The sequence below is a fragment of the Eptesicus fuscus genome, chromosome 16 (genome assembly GCF_027574615.1).
Source record: "Eptesicus fuscus isolate TK198812 chromosome 16, DD_ASM_mEF_20220401, whole genome shotgun sequence".
Lineage (NCBI taxonomy): Eukaryota > Metazoa > Chordata > Mammalia > Chiroptera > Vespertilionidae > Eptesicus > Eptesicus fuscus.
In genome coordinates this window covers 25,519,897-25,541,501 of record NC_072488.1, presented here as the reverse complement: position 1 = coordinate 25,541,501, position 21,605 = coordinate 25,519,897, and the positions used below count along the sequence as shown (strand labels likewise).

General features: G+C 38.6%; 1 protein-coding gene across 2 annotated transcripts in view; it reads right to left on the bottom strand.

Annotated features, from left to right (window-relative positions):
* Positions 1-21,605, bottom strand: part of MSH2 (mutS homolog 2) — a 57,738-nt gene that overhangs the window by 25,977 nt on the left and 10,156 nt on the right. Inside the window, exons 2-7 of one of the 2 annotated variants that reach the window (XM_054728117.1) lie at positions 20,534-20,688; positions 17,753-18,031; positions 16,185-16,331; positions 11,095-11,244; positions 9,740-9,873; positions 1,319-1,518 (exon numbers count right to left, since the gene is read on the bottom strand). In XM_054728117.1, the coding sequence (XP_054584092.1) occupies positions 1,319-1,518; positions 9,740-9,873; positions 11,095-11,244; positions 16,185-16,331; positions 17,753-18,031; positions 20,534-20,688 (1,065 nt within the window). Of the gene's footprint in view, positions 1-1,318; positions 1,519-9,739; positions 9,874-11,094; positions 11,245-16,184; positions 16,332-17,752; positions 18,032-20,533; positions 20,689-21,605 lie in introns of those variants that run through there. The other variant, XM_054728116.1, reaches the window with a different exon arrangement.

Genomic DNA, 21,605 nt, shown 5'->3' with positions numbered 1-21,605 from the left:
AATAAAGCTTTCTCATAATATTGAAATGTTTAATAGTTATGAGATGTTGATTTTTAACCCTGACTTAAAATGCTTTATCTATTAGACATTAAGACTCTTTAATTATTAATATACGAGAGGCCTGGTGCAGGAAATTCGTACATGGGGGAGGTGGTGTCCCTCAGCCCAGCCTGCACCCTTCTCCAATCTGGGACCCCTCTCACAATCCAGGACTGCTGGCTCCCAATCGCTCACCTGCCTGCCTGCCTGATTGCCCCTAACTGCCCTCCCCTGGTGGCCTGGTTGCCCCCAACTGCCCTCCACTGCTGGCCACCTTGTGGTGGCCATCTTGTGTGTTGGAGTGATGGTCAATTTGCATATTACCTCTTTATTATATAGGATTTGCTGTAGAAACCTATGTTCACTTAAAAACTATTCTTAGAAGAGCAAGATGATTGTACCCAATACTATCATTATTAACTACATGTGACTTTGCTCACTTTATTCTGATTAACTTCACTTTGACTTCACCTGTTTGAGAGCAGAAGACCCTTTATCAACTTTTTTTCATAGGTGTGCCAGAAAGGCTAATTCCTGGAAATAGCCTGTGCTGCTTTCTTCCAATTCATGGCAATAACCCCTGGTGAAGGCATGAAACACACTAATTGTGTTGTTTTGTAATCATTGCTCAGAGGATATTCAGGTGGTCAGTTCATCTTGCCAGCATTGTTTACTGTGACTGATGACTTGCACCTGGCGTCAGTGAGCACCCCAGAGGAGGCTCTGCTGGAGAAGCTACTTACAGGACAGAAATATGTACATGAGACCAACAAAATAAGTATTTAAAAAAGTCCAGCCAGGACTCCATTTTAAGGTCCCTGTACACATTAGTGGTACCTGATCTGAGAAAAAAAGTGTACTTTACCACAGACCTTTTTCAAGGACACTGGGAACCTGCACATGACCTCTCTGGCCCTCTTGCTATGAAGGCTTTAGGCTGTAATGCATGTCTTTACTTTAGTGCTACTGTTAGATTGAATCCTTTTCCTGTAGCAAACTGTAGATTCTGGGTCCTATGTGTCTTCTTTAACAACTGTGTCCTGTACAACATCCACTGTTGGTGCAGTGGGCATATTAATAAACCCAGTAACCCTAACATTCATTTCTAAAAAGCAAAAATTCAAAGTTGTCTCATGACTTCTGTAATGAGCTATAGGTCAATATAAACTTGTAATCAGAAAAATTTAGAGTCACCAGAACCACATTCATTATATAAGGACAACACATTTGCTAAGTATATCAAGAGTGAAGGAAAACAAAAACAAAATCATTTTGTTACCTTTATAGTTTTCCAGAGCCTGTATAACATTAGGGAGTTGATTTATACCCTGATAGAGTCGGTAACAATCTTGTAAGTTTGCTGCTTGTCTTTGAAATTTCTTGGCAAGTCGGTTAAGATCTGGGAATCGACGAAGTAAATCTTCTTGTAAACATTGTCTCAATTCTGCATCTTCTACAAAAGCTTCCACTAAATTTAATCTGAAATACATTACATTATATTAATTATAAATATTTTAGTACAGAATTAAAGATTTGTCAATGATGTATATAATTTTAAACTAAATGAACTAAAAAACTCCATGTGAGGAGTTTGAATCTATTCTGAAATATCAGCTTTTTATGGAAGATGGAAGGCTCTGTTAACACTGTAATGTAGAGTTTCTAATTTGTTGTTAACCAAATTAATGTTTAGTTAAATAGTATAAGGTAATAAAATATACCCAATTTGTTTAACTTTCATCAAACTGGCATTTCTTAAATAGAGGAATTTCATTATTGGGATATTGTTGTTACTGACACATACTGCACATGTTAAATCTTTACTGTTGAAAGCATTACATATAGCCCCTTTTCCCCACACTGACCTCTTCTAACCTGCCCCAGGCCTTCACCACCCTACTGTCTGTGTCCATGGGTTATGCATATAAGTTCTTTGGTTGATCTCTTCCCACCTACCTGTCCCTGCCTTCCTTCTGAGATTCGACAGTCTGTTCCATGCTTCTATGTCTCTGGATCTATTTTGTTCATCGGTTTATTTTAATCATTAGATTCCACATATCAGTGAGATCATGTGATACTTGTCTTTCTTTGACTGGCTTATTTCAGTTAGCCTAATACAGTGATGGGCAACCTTTTGAGCTTGATGTGTCAAACTTCGCCAAAAAACTGAGCATAACTCGGGTAGTGTGTCACTTTGAGGAAAAAACTAACTCCAAGACTCTAGTCGCAAATGTTTCATCCTCAGGAGCAGCAAATGTTTCATCCTCGGCATGCGGCCGCGTGTCATCAGAAATGGCTACGCGTGTCAGTGCTGAGACGCGTGTCATAGGTTCGCCATCACTGGCCTACTACTTCCAGATCCCTCCATGCCCTCTCAAAGGGTCACAATAATCTTAAGTGAAAGAGAATTACAATTCAAGAAGGTTGCCAAATCCAATATTTATTCTATCAGAGATTTTATAAATTTTCAAAATGCATTCTAAAATTACCTGACAAAACAAAGGTAAAATTTTCTAATTAAAAAACTGAAATGTTTGTTTCTTTCCAAAGTTAATAAATAAAATCTTAGCTTGTTTTAATAGCTATAAAACATGCAGCTCAGCCCTAACTGATTTGGCTCAGTGGATAGAGCATCGGCCTGTGGACTGAAAGGTCCCAGGTTCGATTCCGGTCAAGGGCATGTACCATGGTTGAGGGCACATCCCCAGTGGGAGATGTGCAAGAGGCAGCTGATTGATGTTTCTCTCCCATCAATGTTTCTAACTCTCTATCTCTCTCCCTTCCTCTCTGTAAAAAATCAATAAAATGTTTTAAAAAACAACAAAACAAAAAACCTAAAAACAAAAACAAACAAACATGCAGCTCATATTGCTTTTGCAAATTTTTGGAATCAGTGGCTTTCCATTTTTTTCACTGTAATCTATAGCAAGGATTGTTTTCACATCATAATCAAGCACATGTATGCATAGATTCTGTAGGGAGCAGAATATGTCATCTCAAAATATGCTACTCTGGCATAAGAACTATTTTGAGCTGAAAACAACTAAAAAGCAGAAAAAAAGAAAAGCTCTCTGTCTTCCCATTTGAATAAAAGCAGGACATCTATAATAATAAAAAAAAGGCATAATATGCAAATCGACCGAATGGCCAAACAGCAGAACGACCATCTGGACAACCATGCTATGACACGCACTGGTGCCAGGCCAGCCAAGGTGGGTGCAATGTGATTGGTTGGGGGGGCCCCCACCACCACCGGTCAGCAAGGCAATCAATCGGGGGAGAGGGGCGATCGATCATGGGGCTCCCAGACTGTGAGAGGGAGCAGGCTGGGCTGAGGGAGCCCCCCCACCATCCCGAGTGCATGAATTTCATGCACCAGACCTCTAGTAAATCTATAAAGGTTCCCCTCACCTCCTTCCTTCTGTACCAGGAAGGACAAAAATTAATCACCCCAGACGACCTTAGACGCTTATCAGCCTAGAAATGGCACCAGAGGAACCTCCCTAACAAACTTTACTAATAGCTTCTCAAATAGTTGCCTTCCCACAATTTACAGCCCTAGAAACTCAATCTTATCACTTCTTTAAAAATTTTTTGTTCTTTTGCTAAAATGTCATATAAGCCCAAGTTCTAACCAACCCTATTATTATTCATCTCTGAGTGTTCCCATGTGTAAACATAAAATTGTGTTTTGCTCTTGTTAATCTGTCTTTTGTCAGTCCAATCTACAGGGCCCCAGCCAGATAACCTGGATGATAGCAGAAAAAAGGAATTTCACTACCCTACATAATTATAATAGTTGTCACAAAACAACACTTACTATATGTGATGCAGTGTTATTTTTCTATCATATCTGACTTTTCAAAAATGCTGGTTATCACCCACTACACTAATTTCACAACCCACTACTGGTCACAATTTGCAGTTTGAAAACAATGTTGTAGATGTTACTGAAGTTAATAGCTGAAAGGTAAATTTTAATAATCAAAGGTAGGGAAAATGGCCCTGGCCAGTGGGGCTGTTGGCTGGACATCCTACTGTGCACTGAGGGGTTGTAGGGTTTGGCGTTCAATCCCCAGTAGGGTGGTGTGCAGGAGGCATCTGATCGATATTTCACTCTCATATCAATGTTTCTCTCTTTCTCTCTCTCTCTCACCTCCCCTTCCTCTCTTTTTAAAAATCAATTTAAAATACATACATATTTTTTAAATGGTAGGGAAAATGGCCAGGAGTGCAGCAAATGACCCAAAGTCAGAAGGCTATCAGATGAGCAACCTTTTCCTTACATTTGTAAACTATATGAGCAGTGAATTAACCCACAGTGGCTTACACAGGGAGAGGGTAAGGAAACAAATTAGCTTTCTAAATCTCTTAACTATTTACTGTCTCTCCATCAGCATTTACAATTCCTGCATCATCAAAATGTAAATCCAATCTCTCTCTCTCTCTCTCTCTCTCTCTCTCTCTCTCTCTATATCTATATATATATATATATAGATATAGAGAGAGAGAGAGAGAGAGAGGGAGGTAATATGCAAATTAGGCCAGGACACTGTAACAATCACGATCAGCTCAGGAGGGGCCTGGCGGGGGCCCAGAGCCTGAGAGAACAACAGATAGGGGGGCCAGCCCCCAGTCCCAGCCCCACGGCCGCAGCCCTGGGCTGCTGGGGCCGGAGCAGCGGAGACACAAACCCACAGGAGGGCCGGCCACCAGCCCCAGTCCCAGTCCCAGCCCCGCAGTCGTGGCTGGGGGCCGGGTTCGATTCTGATCAAGGGCATGTACCTAGGTTGCAGGCTCCTCCCTGGCCAGGGCCCAGGTCAGGGCTCATGCAGGAGGCAACCAATCAAAGCATGCCTCTCACACTGATGTTACTCTGTCTTTCCCTCTCTCTTCCACGCTCTCTAAAAATCAATGAGAAAATATCCTCATGTGAGGATTTTAAAAAAAAAGGAAGAAATGTCATATCCTATGAAAGAGACATCTTAAAAATGCCTGAAGAAAGTTGTCATGTTTTTCGTGGTGAAGGGACTGGAGTCCGTGTTGATGAAAACACCTTGGCGGCTGCGGCGGCTGGCAGTGACAGCAGCAGCGGGGTGATGCCTTCCCCTGATCAGCCTGGTTGCCTCCTGCAGAGGACATCCCCTGAGGGCTCCTGGACTGTGAGAGGGGGCAGGCTGGGCTGAGGGGACCCCACCCCCCAATGCACAAATTTCATGCACCAGGCCTCTAGTATATTATATAAGGGAAAATTGTGCTGCCCCCAGAATGACATAATTGTATATATTTAAAGCAGGATTTCTCAACAGCATCAATATTCTCATTATTTGTTGTAAGAGGCTGTTCTGTGGTGTTTAACAGCATCCCTGGCTTCTACACACTATACGGTCTCCAGAGTGATGACGAAAATGTCTCTAGGAAATGCCAAATGTCCCCTAGAGGGAAATTTGCTCCAGGTACCACTGGTTTAAAGGAACGTGACTAAAAATTTACTTTTTAAAAGATGAAAATAAAGAGAAAAATAACTAAAACTCTATAGAAAGTCAAGATAGTACCTAAAAAAAAAATAAAGATAGTACCTAGACAGCAGATATATTTGTTGTGGCAAATGCCAAATTAGTGGGAAAATAATCTGCTACCAAGTTTGTATTATGAACCAGTCACTGAGGCTATAAACAAACATTGAGAATAATTCAGGCACTTACTGCTCGAGAAAAATTTCCCTCTTCCTTCCTCTCTCTAAAAATCAATAAAAAGTATTTTTAAAAGAGTATTAAGAAGTAAAACTCAAGGAAAGAAAAAGCTTTTAAAACACACAGCATGAGGCAACATACACAGCCCCCTCAGTCTTTGGTTCAGGTATCATTAAAAGCCTAATAAATTGCTAGTTTCACAAGTCTATTCAGTATGCCACTTCAAAATTAATTACAGTGTCAGTTAATGTTCTGGCTAACAGACCTTTTTTTTTTTTAAATGATTGCTCTACTCACTGCTTCCATGACAATGCCATTTTCACATCACAATTTTAGAAGTACCAAAGTGACTGTTGGCTAGCATAAATATACCTGTCAACCCTACTCAATAAAATTATTCAGCTGTACACCATTCGCTACATTAATTTTCAAATTGACTGGAATACAAGATAATGTTTTAGGGTCACTTAACTTCTAAAATTCCAACAGATTAACTCATGGAATTTTTGGTATTTTGAATATCAAGACTGTCCTTTCTCATTAAGTAGCATTTCTGATCTTTCATTGTAAAAACATGACTGGAAGTTCATGACAGCATATTTACATGGCTAAGAACAAATTTGGCACCTAAAGAATAGCAATGGTGCCAAAACCGGTTTGGCTCAGTGGATAGAGCTTCGGCCTGCAGACTGAAGGGTCCCAGGTTCGATTTCGGTCAAGGGCATGTACCTTGGTTGCGGGCACATCTGTGCAGGAGGCAGCTGATCGATGTTTCTCTCACATCGATGTTTCTGACTATCTCTCTCCCTTCCTTTCTGTAAAAAATCAATAAAATATATATATATTTTTAAAAATAGCAATGGTAAGTTTTGAGTCTCTTCTTTATCTTTATTTCACATAGTTTAATGCAAGAAGAACCACTTATTTGATACATTAAGTAGCAAATATTCTGCTAGGCTTAAGATAAAAGAAAACAGTATGGCAAGAAAAAAGAGAAATGCTTTCAAGGAATATTCAATCTAGTGGAGGACAAGGACATGTTCCATCTTTCAGTTAGTGCTGAGTAACAATTATATACAAAATGAAATGAAATGTGATATGGACAAGAAAGCAAGGAATTCCCATGAGAGCTGGGAAACTTCATTTTGAAGTATTTCATTTGCCAATACTCTGAACAGTTGGAATTTATAGAGATAGGCTTCTGGGGAAAATACTTGGGAGGGAGGGAAAGAGAGGCAACAGCTGAAACTTGAAAGAAAAGCAGAGGATCCACTGAAAAAAAACCAAAGCAGAGAAGGAATAGGACAAAATTTTAACTAGAGGTAAAGCAGAAAGGCCCTTGGCTTTGGAAAGCAAAAGTGTTATTTCTTCTTCTGAGAAAGAGCCACGAAATGAAAGACTGAAAATACAGATACATTTTGAGATTGGAAGGATTAAAGTGGACATTATTTACTTAGAGGAAGGAGGCAGCTGAAGGCTTTCAGGGAAGGTAAAAAAATTTGGATTGGCCAGTGTACTGAGTCATGTAATAAAGGTAATACCAGGTGGCAATGAAAGCTAGACAGCTTGAAAGTACAATGGATCCAATCAACATTGGGTGACTTTCTCCAGCAACTTTTAATTGAAAAAGCAAGCTAAGGAGAGGCCAGTATGACAAAGGCCCATTAGGGCAAGAAATTCTATGATCCCCAAGAAAGCACTGGAAAAAGAAATGCCTTTGCTGTGCAGGCTGGATTAGGAGGCAAATAAAATGCAAAGGAGCAGATCAGCCCAGAGACTAGAATACAGGAGTCTCCACTAAACTTGATTTAGAAGTGGAGACAACAGTGGCTGGGAAGCAATGAACTGGAAGCTCTCCTGTTCTTCAGAAGCCAGAGCAGTGCTTCACTATTTCAAAGAAACTGCACTCACTGTATGACCTTCAGACCTCTGTTTGCACGGAATATTAATTCTAATTAAAGATATCCTTGCATAAAAGGATAATATAACCTGGTAGAAAACTAGGAACCCTATAAGTACACTGCCTCAAAAAACATGATATAGTATCACATAAGCACCACCACCATCTCTAAATTTATAGGAGTCATACTTTTATTTGTAGCTTATGTTTCTACTAAGACTGCTACATTAGTCATATTAAATTTTATATAAATAGAAGTGTTCATAAAAATTTAAAAATTGCCGAGACCGGTTTGGCTCAGTGGATAGACGTCGGCCTGCGGACTGAAAGGTCCCAGGTTCGATTCCGGTCAGGGGCGTGTACATTGGTTGCAGGCACATCCCCGGTGGGGGGTGTGCAGGAGGCAGCTGGTCGATGTTTCTCTCTCATCGATGTTTCTAGCTCTCTATCCCTCTCCCTTCCTCTCTGTGGAAAATCAATAAAATATATTTTGGGAAAAAAAAAAATTTAAAAATTGAGCCCAGCCGGTATACTCCGTGGTTGAGCATCAACCTATGAACCAGGTCATAGTTCAATTCCCAGTCAGGGCACAGGCCCGGGTTGTGGGCTTGATTCCCAGTGTGGGGCGTGCAGGAGACAGCTGATCAATGATTCTCTGTCATCAATGAGGTTTCTACCTCTCTTTCCCCCTCTTTTCCTCTGTCTGAAATCAATAAAAATATAAAATAAAAATAAGAAGACTAGCAAACAGCCCTGGCCAGGTGGCTCCGTTGGTTGGGGTGGCCTCTTGATGAGCCAGGGTTTCGGATTCCATCCCTGGTCAGGGCACATAACAAGAATCAACCAATGAATACATAAATAAGTGGAAAAACAAATCAATGTCTCTCTAAAAAAAAAAAAAATCAATCAATCAATTAAAAAAACCTGCTAACGTAAGAACTGACTACAGTAGGTCCTCGGGTTACATCAGAGATCAGTTCCTACGGTGCGACGTAACGCGATTTTCACCCAAGTTGGAACCCACCTACATAAGTACCTACATTCACTCACATGGAGCACATACACAGCAGTAATGAAGTGAAACAGTAAAAAAAATTTAAAAGAAAGATAACAATTCCTGACCTTTACTTGCAGTAAATAAGTAAAAAAAAAAAAAACATAAAGCACATATGTATAGACATCAAAATGACGGAACTTTTTTTTTTTTATAAATAAATGGGAGATGGCGACGTAACCACGAAACGAGATATGTCGAGTCTGACATAACCCGAGGACTATCTGTATATAAAATGATTCTATTCATACAGAGTTCAAAAATAGGCAAAACTAATTAAACTGAGGCCAGAACAGTGATTATTACTCTTGGACTACGGCAGAGTAGAAACTAGAAGGGGAGTTTCTGGGATGCTAGTTAGGTTGTTTCTTGACTTATGTGTTGTTACACCAATGTATCTACTTTGTGAAAATTCATCAAGCACATTTAAGACTTATGCTTTTATGTATATTATACTTCATTTAAAAGTTTTAAAACACTTATCTAAAACAAAAGAAAAATAAAATATACTCAAATTGCTAATTGTATTAGGGTAGCATTATATAATTTTCTTTTATTTTCTCAATTTAAAAAATTATCTGAAATACATTTTTAGACTTGGTCCTTTCTAGAATAATCAAATACTTCCTATGTGCCAGACCTTGTTCAAAGTACTTTATACATATTGAATCACCAAATCCTCATAACAACCCTATGAATTTGGTATGTTATTGCTTCATTTTACTAGTAAAACTGAAGAAACTGTGACACTGAGGTTGAATAACTTGCCCAAGATAACAGCTGAAAAGTGGCAAAGCCATAATTTAAAACAAGGTACTCTGGCTCCCAAGTTCATGCTCTGAAACACTATCCATACCATCTCTCCAATAAAATTGTACTTTATAGTGAGAAAAACGTAATTAAGAAAGTACATTATTTAATCAATCTAAATAATTATCATCCTATTATTACTATTTAGTTTCCATGAAGCTGGATGCTAAAAAAAATTGCATGTAAGTATAAATGGCATCATCAAATGGAGCAACTGAATGTCACTCAAAGCTAGTCATATACCTCTCTTCTATTCTGTTCTTATCCATGAGAGGCTGCTTAATCCACTGGTTAACCAGTCTTTGTCCTTGCGGGGTTTTGCACTTATTCAGCAATGCAGCCAGAGACTGAGAGCCAGTGGTATCTTCAACAGAACCCTAGTAAACAAAAAATGAAAAAGAATGGTGTTCTCATTAGTGAAAAAATCTTACTATGCCATGAAAAATAATTTTGAGAACCAAGAACATTTAATATTCTTCAAATATTAAATAAGAAATCTGCACAAAAGTTCTTCCTAAAGTCAAATTTTTAACCCGTTAATCTGTATTTTCTGCTGTGTATTACCCAAACCAAAACCGCTTTGTATTTACTGCAGTTTTAGACATGAAACTTATTAATATGTAATTTTTAAAAACTACTATATTAAAAATTATTTATAAAGTCAGGGCAAATACTGTTTATATAATTTACAACTAGACAAATATAGTAATTCAAGGGTGAGGTCCGAGCAGGCCAGGGTCGGGGAACAGTGTGCTTGGATGGAGCAGGGGGCGGGGGGGAAGGTGTGTATACCAACTCAAAACTACCTATTCAAGTATAACAATATTTCAGAATATTTAAGCTCCTTAGAAAGATTCTTCAGGCCCTAGCCAGGCTGACTCAGTGAATAGAGCATCGCACGCCGCAGGTTCAATTCTGGTCAAGGGCACACACCCCGGTTGCAGGCTCAATCCTGGGCCCATCAGGGCGCATGAGAGAGGCAACCAACGGATCGGTCTCTCTCACACTGATGTTTCTCTTTCTCTCCTCCTCTCTCTTCCTCCTCCTCCTCCTTTCCACTCTCTAAAAATCAATGGAAAAATATCCTGGGGTAAGTATTAACAAAAAAGAAAGATTCCTCAGGATATGTCAGAGGAAACATTTTTAACCATTCAATGGTTCTTATTTTATTTGAGACTTCTTTTTTAATAGTCATCTGTATATTATATTGTTTTCACCACCCCAAGTCTTCTTCCATCACCACTTATCCTCCTTTACCCTCTTCTACCTTCCCCACTCCCTTTCCCTGTAGTACTCACCATACTATTGTTATCTGTGTCTATAAATTTTACCATTCAATGTGGTCTTTTTAAATATGCATTCTTATTGAGTTTTAGAAAGAAAAGAAGGTAGAGGGAGAGAGAAACACTGATGAGAGAAACATCTATCAGCTGCCTCCTGCACTCCCCCTACTGGGGATCGATCCCACAACCTGAGCAAGTGCACTGACCAGGAATAGAACCTGCAAATTCTGGGCGCATGGGATGACACTCAACCAACTGAGCCTCATGGCCAGGGCATACCTTTCAATGTTTTTAATCCATGTATTATTTTTTTACCTGGAAAAGGTTAAGGGCTCTGACTGCTGCAATATCCAATTTCATGTACTGGTGAAAGTCAAAAGTAGTCAGTTCAAACTGTCCAAAGTTTGAATCATCTGATAAGAGTTCTAAAAACTTGATAACTGCAGACAATGATGCAACTGCAACCTAAGATTAAGAATGTAAAATAAAAGATTGTCATCACTAGGATTCTAGAAATTTTTTAAAAGGCAATGGGGGGAAAAAAATGCCAAGCACATCATTTTCTTGGTGTTTCTTCCCAATCCAAACTAAGAAAATGAAAGTTTAAATAAATAACATTAGAAAATGATTTTTAGAAAATGAAAATATACTGTAATAGTAGCACTGTTCATAACAGCCAAAAATAGAAAATAGTCAAATGCCTATTAAGAGCAAACTTAAAGTCTGGCATGTTCAATATTCACCTTAAGGAATACTACACACAATATAGGCACAAACAATCTGCAACTACATGCAATATGGATAAATCTCACAAACATAATACTGAATAAAAGAAACCAGATACAGAGTATATATAACTATATGATTCCATTTACATAAACAACAAAAACAGGCCAAACTAATCTATAGTCAGAGGTAAGAACCAGCTTACCCTGGGTGGGGGTAATGACTAAAGTTCATATACTTTCCTATATGTACATTTAAATAAGAAGTTTAAATAAATTATTATATATACTGACTGCTCCATCATCCAGCCATTCCTCTGGTCTCCCTCTCCTCAGGCCTCCCTCTTTCCTGAGACATAACAAAACTGAAATCAAGGCAATTAATAATCCTACAATGGCCTCTAGGTGTTCAGGGAAAGGAAGGGTCCCCAGTCTCTCACTTTAATTCAAAAGCTAGAAATGATTACGCTTAGTGATGAAGGCATGTCAAAAGCCAACATAGGCCGAAAGCTAGTCTTCTTGTGCCAAAGAGGCAAGCCAAGTAGTGAATGCAAAGGACAAGTTCTTGAAGAAAATTGGAAGTGCTACTCCAGTGAATACATGAATGATTTAAAAAAAAAAGCAAAGACTTTTTGCAGATATGGAGAAAGTTTTAGTAGTCCGGATAGAAGAGTAAACCAGTCACATCCTTAAGCCAAAGCTTAATCCAGAGCAAGGCCCTAACTCTTGAATTCTGTGAAGAAGCTGCAGAAGCTTGAAGCCTACGGAGGTTGGTTTATGAGATTTAAGGAAAGAAGCTCTCTCTATAACAATAGAAGTGTAAGGTGAAGCAGCAAGTGCTAATGTAGAAGCTACAGCAAGTTCTCCAATAGATCTAGGTAAGATAATGAATGAAGGTAACTACATAAACATCACATTTTCAATGTAGATGAAACAGCCTTATATTGGAAAGGATTCACAGCTAGAGAGAAGTCAATGCCTCGCCTCAAAGCTTCAAAGGACAGACTCTCCTTAGGAGCTAATGCAGCTGGTGACTAAGTTGAAGCCAGAGCTCATGCACCATTCTGAAAATCTAGGGCCCTTAAGAATTATGCTGACTCTACTCTGCCTGTGCTCTAAAAATGAACAACAAAACCTGGATGACAGCACATCTGTACTGAATATTTTAAGCTCACTGTTGGGACTTATTGCTCAGGGGAAAAAAAGATTCCTTTCAAAATATTACTGCTGCCCTAGCCGGTTTGGCTCAGTGGTAAGAGTGTCATCTTGCGGACTGAAGGGTCCCAGGTTCCATTCCAGTTGAGGGCATATGCCCAGGTTGGGGGCTCAATCCCCAGTAGGGGGCATGCCGGAGGCAGCTGATCAATGATTCTCTCTCTCATCATTGATGCTTATATCAATCTCTCTCTCTCCCTTTCTCTTTGAAATCAATAAAAATATACTGAAAATATATATATAATTACTGCTCACTGACAATGCACCTGGTCACCCAAGAGCAGTGGTCGGCAAACTGCGGCTCGCAAGCCACATGCGGCTCTTTGGCCCCTGGAGTGTTCTAACACCACTTCTTCAAAATAGACTTGCCCAGGCCGAAAACCGACTTCTGCGCATGGGTCACGAAGTTTCAATCGCACTGTACGTGCGCGCCCGCACGTGGTATTTTGTGGAAGAGCCACACTCAAGGGGCCAAAGAGCCGCATGTGGCTTGCGAGCCACAGTTTGCCGACCACTGCCCAAGAGCACTGATGGAGGTATACTGATTAGATTGATGTTGTTTTCATGCCTGCTAACACAACATTCATTCTGCAGCCTACAGATTAAAGAATATTAAGAATATTTTCGCCCTAACCAATTTGGCTCAGTGGATAGAGCGTCAGCCTGCAGACTCAAGGGTCCCAGGTTCAATTCCGGTCAAGGGCATGTACCTTGGTTGCAGGCACATACCCAGTAGGGAGTGTGCAGGAGGCAGCTGATCGATGTTTCTAACTTTCTATCCCTCTCCCTTTCTCTCTGTAAAAAAAATCAATAAAATATATTTAAAAAAAGAAAAAGAAAAAAAAAAGAATATTTTCAACTCTCAAGTCTTATTATTTAAGAAATACATTTCATAAGGCTACAGCTGCCATTAATAGTGATTCCTGTGATGGATTTAGGCAAAGTACATTTAAAGCCTCTTGGAAAGGACTCACTATTCTAAATATCATTAAGAACATTCCTAATTCATGGGAAAAGGTGAAAATAAACATTAACGGGAGTTTGGAAGGATGACTCAAACTCAAAGATGACTTTTAAAAGTTCAAGACTTCAGTGGAGGAAGTAATTGCTGACGTGGTGGAAATAACAGAACTAGAATTAGAAGTGGAGCCTGAAGATGTGACTGAATTGCTGCAATCTCATGATAAAACTTTTAACAGATGAGGAATTGCTTCTTAACCATGAACAAACAAAATGGTTTCTTGAGATGGAACCTACTCCTGGTGAAGATGCTGGGAAGACTGTTAAAATGACAGCAAAGGATTTAGACTATTACATAAACTTAGTTAATAAAGAGGCAGAGTTTAAGAGGATTGACTCCAATTTTGAAAGAAGTTCTACTGGGAGTAAGTGCTATCAAATAGTATCGCAAGGTACAGAGAAATCATTAATGAACGAAAAAGTGAATCAATGTGGCAAACTTCACTGTGTTTTTATTTTAAGAAATTGTCACAGCCATAGTTAGCAGCCATCAACATCAAAGCAAGACCCTCCACCAGCAAAAAGATTACAACTACCTGCAGGCTCAAATAATAGTTAGCATGTTAGCAATAAAGTATATTTTAATTAAGGTATGTGCTATTTTTAGATATAATGCTATTGCACTTAATAGAGTGTAAACGTAACTTTTATATGCACTAGGAAACCAAAAAATTTGTGAGTCACTTTTTCACATATTCACTTTATGTGGTGGTTTAAAGTGAACCTGTAGTATCTCCAAGGTATGCCGATACTGAACATAAAATAAGAAGTTCAGCAGAGCAAACGATAGCCTAACGACAAATTCTACTTATTAAAATATACGTGATCCTAGATTCATTATAAATGAATGTTTTTCCTTGCCAAACGCTAACAAATGTATACGGTTGCCACAAGAATCTCCTGTCACCAGAAGACACAGATAAAAACAGTTTCTTGTACCCTAAAAGCTTCTTCATATTTTCAACAGAGGTAAGTTCTCTAATATTGGAATTATTGCTCATCCTTATTGGCTTTTGATTATGTCACCAAAAAAAAGTAAAAAAGATAAACTTAGTTTATAATGACCAAACTATTATCTGATAATCACTACAAAATCATGATAATCATAACAGTCTCTGTTAGTTCGAGTTTGAAATCTACTTTGAAAATTACAAAGTTTGCTCTGTCTTATTTAAATACAACAGAATTTTCCATTTTATTTCATTTTACTCCACAAATATCTTGTCAAGAGCTTTCAATATTTTACCATAAAAATACCTCTCCCAAGCCATATCCACCTCAAAGAGTTGAACAGTAAGATAAACTTTAACCACTGAAAATACCATAAATTACATTACTATGCATATTCATTTCTACCACTGAAGACATTATAACTAGTGCCAATTTTTGAGCCAATTTGTTTAAATATAACTTTTATTATGCAATTATTATGTGATGTATATATTTTCACTCCTATGCTTTCTAATCTCTATAATAATCCTTAAGACAGGTATTTTTAACCTTATTTAGCATGTAATGAAACTGCCTCTCAGAATTAATCTATATATATAAAAGCCTAAGCGACCAGAATGATGGGTCACTATCAAGTGCAATGACCATCAGGGGGCAGACGCTCAACACAGAAGCTGCCCCCTGGTGGTCAGTGTGCTCCCACAGCCAACCTCCTGCAGCCGGACAACCTCCTGCAGTCCCTCTCCCAGGCCAGGCCCCAGGCTGGGATGGGGAACCAGGGATGGGTGGCAGCAGACGCAGCCCCTTTCTCAGGGGGGCTGAGAGCCGGCTCCCTCCTTGGGGCCAACAGCCCATCTCTGTGCTCTGTTCTTTTCCCCGGCCCGCCGGCAGGCCCCGATCTGCCCGCCTGCCACCCGCCCGCTGCGGTGGCGGCATGGCCTCAAGGGAAGGTGGGGGGGGAAGGGGGGCGACAGCATGGTGGCAGGGTGCCGACGATGGCAGGGTCAGCATCTGGCATCCGTTCCTTCTGCGCCCGGCCCAGCGACCGTCGCCTCCTCTCCAGCCCAGCCCAGACTGAACCTGATCGCTGGCCAGACCTAGGGACCCCCACCCATGCACGAATTCTGTGCACCAGGCCTCTAGTTCATAAATTATTCTACAGCTTGTAAACTGTAAAGCTTTGATAGGTCTTTTTTCCCCTTCAGTCAATAAGCTTTCTCACAATCTTAGTGACAGTAATCAGGCTCTTTCACATGAAACCAAGAAAACTCTTCCTTGTCCCAGAGACATTTGTTATGTAAGTATTATGGAATTATGTTTAAGGTTATGTTTAAAATTTTTTAGTCATTTCCTTGAGTTTTTCTCAAGCTTCATCATAAAAATAAGCTTAATATCTGTGACCCACAGTTCAAGTTCAAGATTTTTGTGACAGAATTAGCCTTCTCAAAAAGTCACTATTACAATTAGGACAAATTCACATTGTAATTCACATACCTGATTCTCCATTTCTGGCAAGACAGCACTATTCACCTGTTCTCCCTTTTTGCCTTTCAATAACCGGTTAAGGTCTTGATAAATATCTTTTGTGGAAAAGTCAGCTCTTTTTCTTTCTGTGATCAGAATTCCTCCTCTCTGAATAACCTATTTTACAAGAAATATTTTAAATTACTTTGAGAAAAGCTGTAAGTAAAGGAAAACTATAACACTGACAAATATAAAGTGACACTATCTAACAAATTATTAACCCACCTTAAATTTTCATACTACATGCAAGATATTGCTAAAATATGTATGTATTAACAAGTATTTTAAAAATATATAAATGAAATTTTCATGGATATTTAAAATTATGTTCACATGAAGCTTTCAAAAAATATTCCCAAAGGTAAAAAAATCTTAACAGAGTAATACTCTTAGAAAATTATTTAGATACTATCTATGCTAAAAATGCCCAGTTCTTATGGTATTTGAGGCCCACAAAAATAAAAGAACCCTAGGGCAATACAACATACCTTAAGAAATATCTAATAAACCATACACTTATACCAGGCGTCCTCAAACTATGGACCGCGGGCCACATGCAGGTGTTTTTGCCGTTTTGTTTTTACTTCAAAATAAGATATGTGCAGTATGCATAGGAATTTGTTCATAGTTTTTTTTAAACTATAGTCCGGCCCTCTAACGGTCTGAGGGACAGTGAACTGGCCCCCTGTTTAAAAAGTTTGAGGACCCCTGACTTATACAAATGGCACAATCAAAATTTTGTTTAAAAAATCAGCTAAAGTTCCACTTGAACTATCAAAAAAAAAATCCTGCCCTGGCTGGTATGGCTCAGGCGGCTGGGTGTCAACCCGTGCACCGAAAGGTTGCCAGTTCGATTACCGGTTGGGGCATATGCCCGAGTTGCAGGCTTAATCCCTGGTAGGGGTGTGTGCAGGAGGCAGCTGATTGATTATTTCCTTCTCACATCGATCTCTCTCCCTTCCGCTCTCTCTAAAAATCAATTTTTAAAATCTTTAAAAAATTAATAATAATAGTCCTGACAGTGTGGTGACTATGGAGGAAAGGGGCGGGGTGAGTAGGAGGTATAGGGGGGATAAATGGTGATGGAAAAAAATGTAAATAAATAAATTTAAAAATAATAATAGTCCTGAAGAATTGCATCATATTTATTTGATAAATCCATGCTAGATACAGTAATAAATTGTGGAGTTTTTAAAATCACCTTGTTTTTCCCCTGAACTGTGAAAGCATTCCCTTTATCAATTGTGAGTTGATTTGAACCCTCTATGGCTCCCATTCTGTTACCCTTTAAGGAGGGAGGGAGGGCGAGAGGGGAAATGATCTGAAGTAGAATAAGTCTTAAATAAGAAACAGCTTATTCTAAAGTCCTATTAAGCACAATACTTGTCAAACATAAAAATCAAGACATTCCTCAAAATAAAGCATTATTGAAATTAGATACTTTTAAATTACTCTTGTCCTTAAATAAAATAGTATCATGTTAATTAGCACCTTTCCTAGGCTTGGTTTCAGCTCTGTCACTAGACCAATTATCTTACCTGCCTCAGTTTCCCCATGTCTCCAGCAGTCTCTCCTCCTGCTAAAACACATTCCTTTGGTCCAATTTGAATCATGAGAGCCTCCAGATTGGAGAACTGATCATTATCAGGGAACTCACACAGTCCTAGCTTCCTTTGTATGGAATCAACATACCCAACTCCGACCTGTCTTTGGCCATCAACTGTAGACATTTTAACACCCACAGTACCAATTGAAGTTGACACATCATTGTTACCGAAGAGAATATCTTCAAACTGAGAAAGATTACCAGGAGAAGCCTAAGCAATAACAAAGAAAAAGTTTAAGAAACTGTTGGATGTACTTTAAAATTTTACTAGCAAACAAGAATTACCCAACCTGGATGAATTAACGAAATGATTTTTAACCCCCCTCCCAAAAAAAAGAAGCTGATAACCATATATTCCAACAATTATCACCAATGTTCAATAAATTATCCATACTTTTCCAGTTATTTTCAGAGCATTTGGGCGTATCTAAAATTAATAGTATCAAGTGATTTTCAGTTTGTAATTTGACAACTGAGTTTATATACACACAATCATTAAGGAACCCAAAGTGATCATCCTGTCATTGCTAGGCTTAAATTTCTACATTCTGCCAAACTACCCACTGGTTGCACATATCAGTATTTTCACTACGTAGCTATTCCACATAGAAGAGCAGTATTATTAGCTTAAATACTCACCTTGAAAAGTCTCTCTATATCAATATACTTATGTGTAAAATGCAGATTATTCTAGATCAGTGATTTTCCAAATAAAGGGTCCTTGACCTATTTTCAATACTTCAAAAAGATTAGAAATAGCTCTTTAAGACTGCATAGACTAACTAGTGTCAAGTTTCTTTGCTTTTGGCTGGACAAGTCTGTGGGTGACACTAAAAACTTCAACCAGAGGCATTCTGAGGCAACTGACAACCATGGTAATAAAACATGAGATAGTCACAAATAGTTCAAATGAGCACAGTGATAGTCAAAGCAACCAGTAGCCATCAACAGTTCTTAAATGTGGTTGGCATCATAATCATTTATTTTATCACAGTATGATTCTGAATCTCCTGTAACTATGGATTGATTAAAATTTAGATCAAAAAAGAAAAATTGTCTGCTCTTTTTTAAAAGCACCGATTCAATCATAAATGTAAACGTCCTATTTTCACATACAAGCTTTGAATTTACACACAGAGCTTATGAAACACACCTTACATACCCTTCAAAGTGAACCAGTAGCTAATAAAATTGGATTCTTGAAGATGAAAAATGATATGATTGGTAATCTCTGAACATACAAACTACTGAGAACATGAAAAGAAAATCACAGATCAACTATTTTAAATATCACTAATACTTTACAATAGAATCAATAAGCTAAAAATAGCAGTTTTAGATCTGAATTTCTTAAAAGTCAAGATGAAGATATCACCTTTTTAACCTGATGAAGATACTACTTAAACATCCTCCCTTCCCCCTTAAAAAGAAGTAAAAAGAATTCATCCTGTCCTGATTGGGTAGTTTAGTTAATAAGAGCATTGTCCTGATATGCCAAGGTTTGGGGTTCAATCCCTGGTCAGGCCACAAGCAAGAGTCAAACAATGAATGCATAATTAAGTGGAACAACAAATCAATGTTTCTCTTTCTCTCCCTAAAATCAATAATTAAAAAAAAAAAATTTTAGTTCATCTTGTAAGATTCTGATGACATAAAGGACTGAGGTGTGATTAACCAATAACCATAGTACTCACTTAAACTTATGACTCTTTATTTTTATTGATTTCAGAAGGGAGGAAAGGTAGAAACATCAATGATGAGAACCATTGATCAGCCGCCTCCTGCAAATCCCCTACTGGGGACTGAGCCCTCAACTCAGGCATGTGCCCTGACCGGAAATTGAACTGTGGCCTCCTAATGCATAGGTTGACGTTCAACCACTGAGCCACACCGGGCAAGGCCTAAGATACATTTTTTTTCTGAAAGTTCTATGAGTTTTTTTCTTGTGGAGTTTAATGTAATATTTAAACATTTGATGTTGGTGCTGCTTCAAATATAATATTTTTCAACCTTCATTTCATGACCCCTCCCAACCCCACTCCATTTGTAAAACTAGACATTTACTGAAGATTATATCTGAGAGAATTTAGCATTCTACACTATGGGAATTTTCCATTGCTTACTAAGAGAAGTGGGTCTTTTACCTATAGGTTTTATTTAGCCTATATCTTGAAAGATTTTAATAAAAAGTTAAGGGCACCACAAAGGATGTTTTCTATCTCATTCCTCATAGAACTCAGCAACAACAACAAAGAGTCATACGTTAGCTGGGCTACAAAACATGATCACCATTAAAGTCCCAGACTTACAAAAACTTACCATCTAATGGGAGAAAGGCACATACAAAGATACAAACACATTACAAATGTGTATAAGTGAGATATTTGGAATACTGTAAATTTGTGTGAAATTATTTCACAAACAGTAAAATCAAATCCTTATTTAATGCTGCATTCAACTTTATGTAACAGCCATTTATTACTTATCTTTTAGGGACAGTGACAAAGATCAGTGTTCATACTTACAAGGATTTACTGAATTTCTGAGTTACTTTTAAACTATAGTTTTTAAAAATCACATGCTAAAAATTAAAATTTCTCAAAGCATTTTAGTATCAGACCTGGTTAAAATACTAAAACATAAAGAATCTCCTTAGGTTTTAATTTTTCTATGCTTAAAAATAAATAAATTAATAAATTAATTAAATAATTACCTTAAATGCCAAATACCAATCATTCTCCTTGGAGGCCTTATTTCCAGCTCTATTCTTATAAACTTCAACTCTATACTGCCGAACTAGAAGAAGATCTTTTACAAAGGACTCAAAATTCATTTTACTAAGCACAACACTCTCCAGAGTCTTTGCTCCTAAAGAAAAATATTAAAAATATGTTACAGATTTGAGAATTTGAAGTAATGTGTTCCAAGTACCTAACCCAATATTTCCCCCCAAAACTACAGTTCTCACAGTAATTCATTCATTCAATAAACTGCTTATCAAGCACCTATTATACGTCCTCAGGATTTTGGTAGATGAGAAGTATAAAATGGTGAACAGAGCCCAGCCAGTGTGGCTCAGTGGCCGAGCACTGACTCATGAACTAGGAGGTTCACTGGTTGATTCTCAGTTAGGGCACATGCCTGGGTTTTGGGCTCGATCCCCAATAGGGGGCGTGCAGGAGGCAGCCGATCAATGATGTTTGTTGTTTTTTTAAATATATTTCTTTATTGATTTCAGAGAGGAAGGAGAGGGAGAGAGAGAGATAGAAACATCAATGATGAGAGAGAATCATTGATCGGCTGCCTCCTGCACACCCCTACTGGGGATTGAGCCCGCAACCCAGGCATGTGCCCTTGGCCGGAATCGAACCTGGGACCCTTCAGTCCACAGGCTGACGCTCTATCCACTGAGCCAAGCCGGCTAGGGCTCAATGATGTTTCTCACCGAAGTTTCTATCTATTTCTATCCCTTCCCCGCCCTCTCTCTCTAAAACGGTGAACAGACATAGCCTTCTGCTTCTATGAAGCCTATAAATTAAAATAAAAAACTGAGAAGAGCCCTAGCTGGTTTGGCTCAGTGGATAGAGCGTCGGTCTGCAGGCTGAAAGGTCCCAGGTTCAATTTGCGTCAAGGGCACATGCCCAGGTTGTGGGCTCGATCCCCAGTACGGGGCGTGCAGGAGGCAGCCGATCAATGATTCTCTCTCATCACTGATGTTCTCTCTCTCTCTCTCCCTCTCCCTTCCTCTCTGAAATCAATAAAAATACATTTAAAAAAACAAAAAA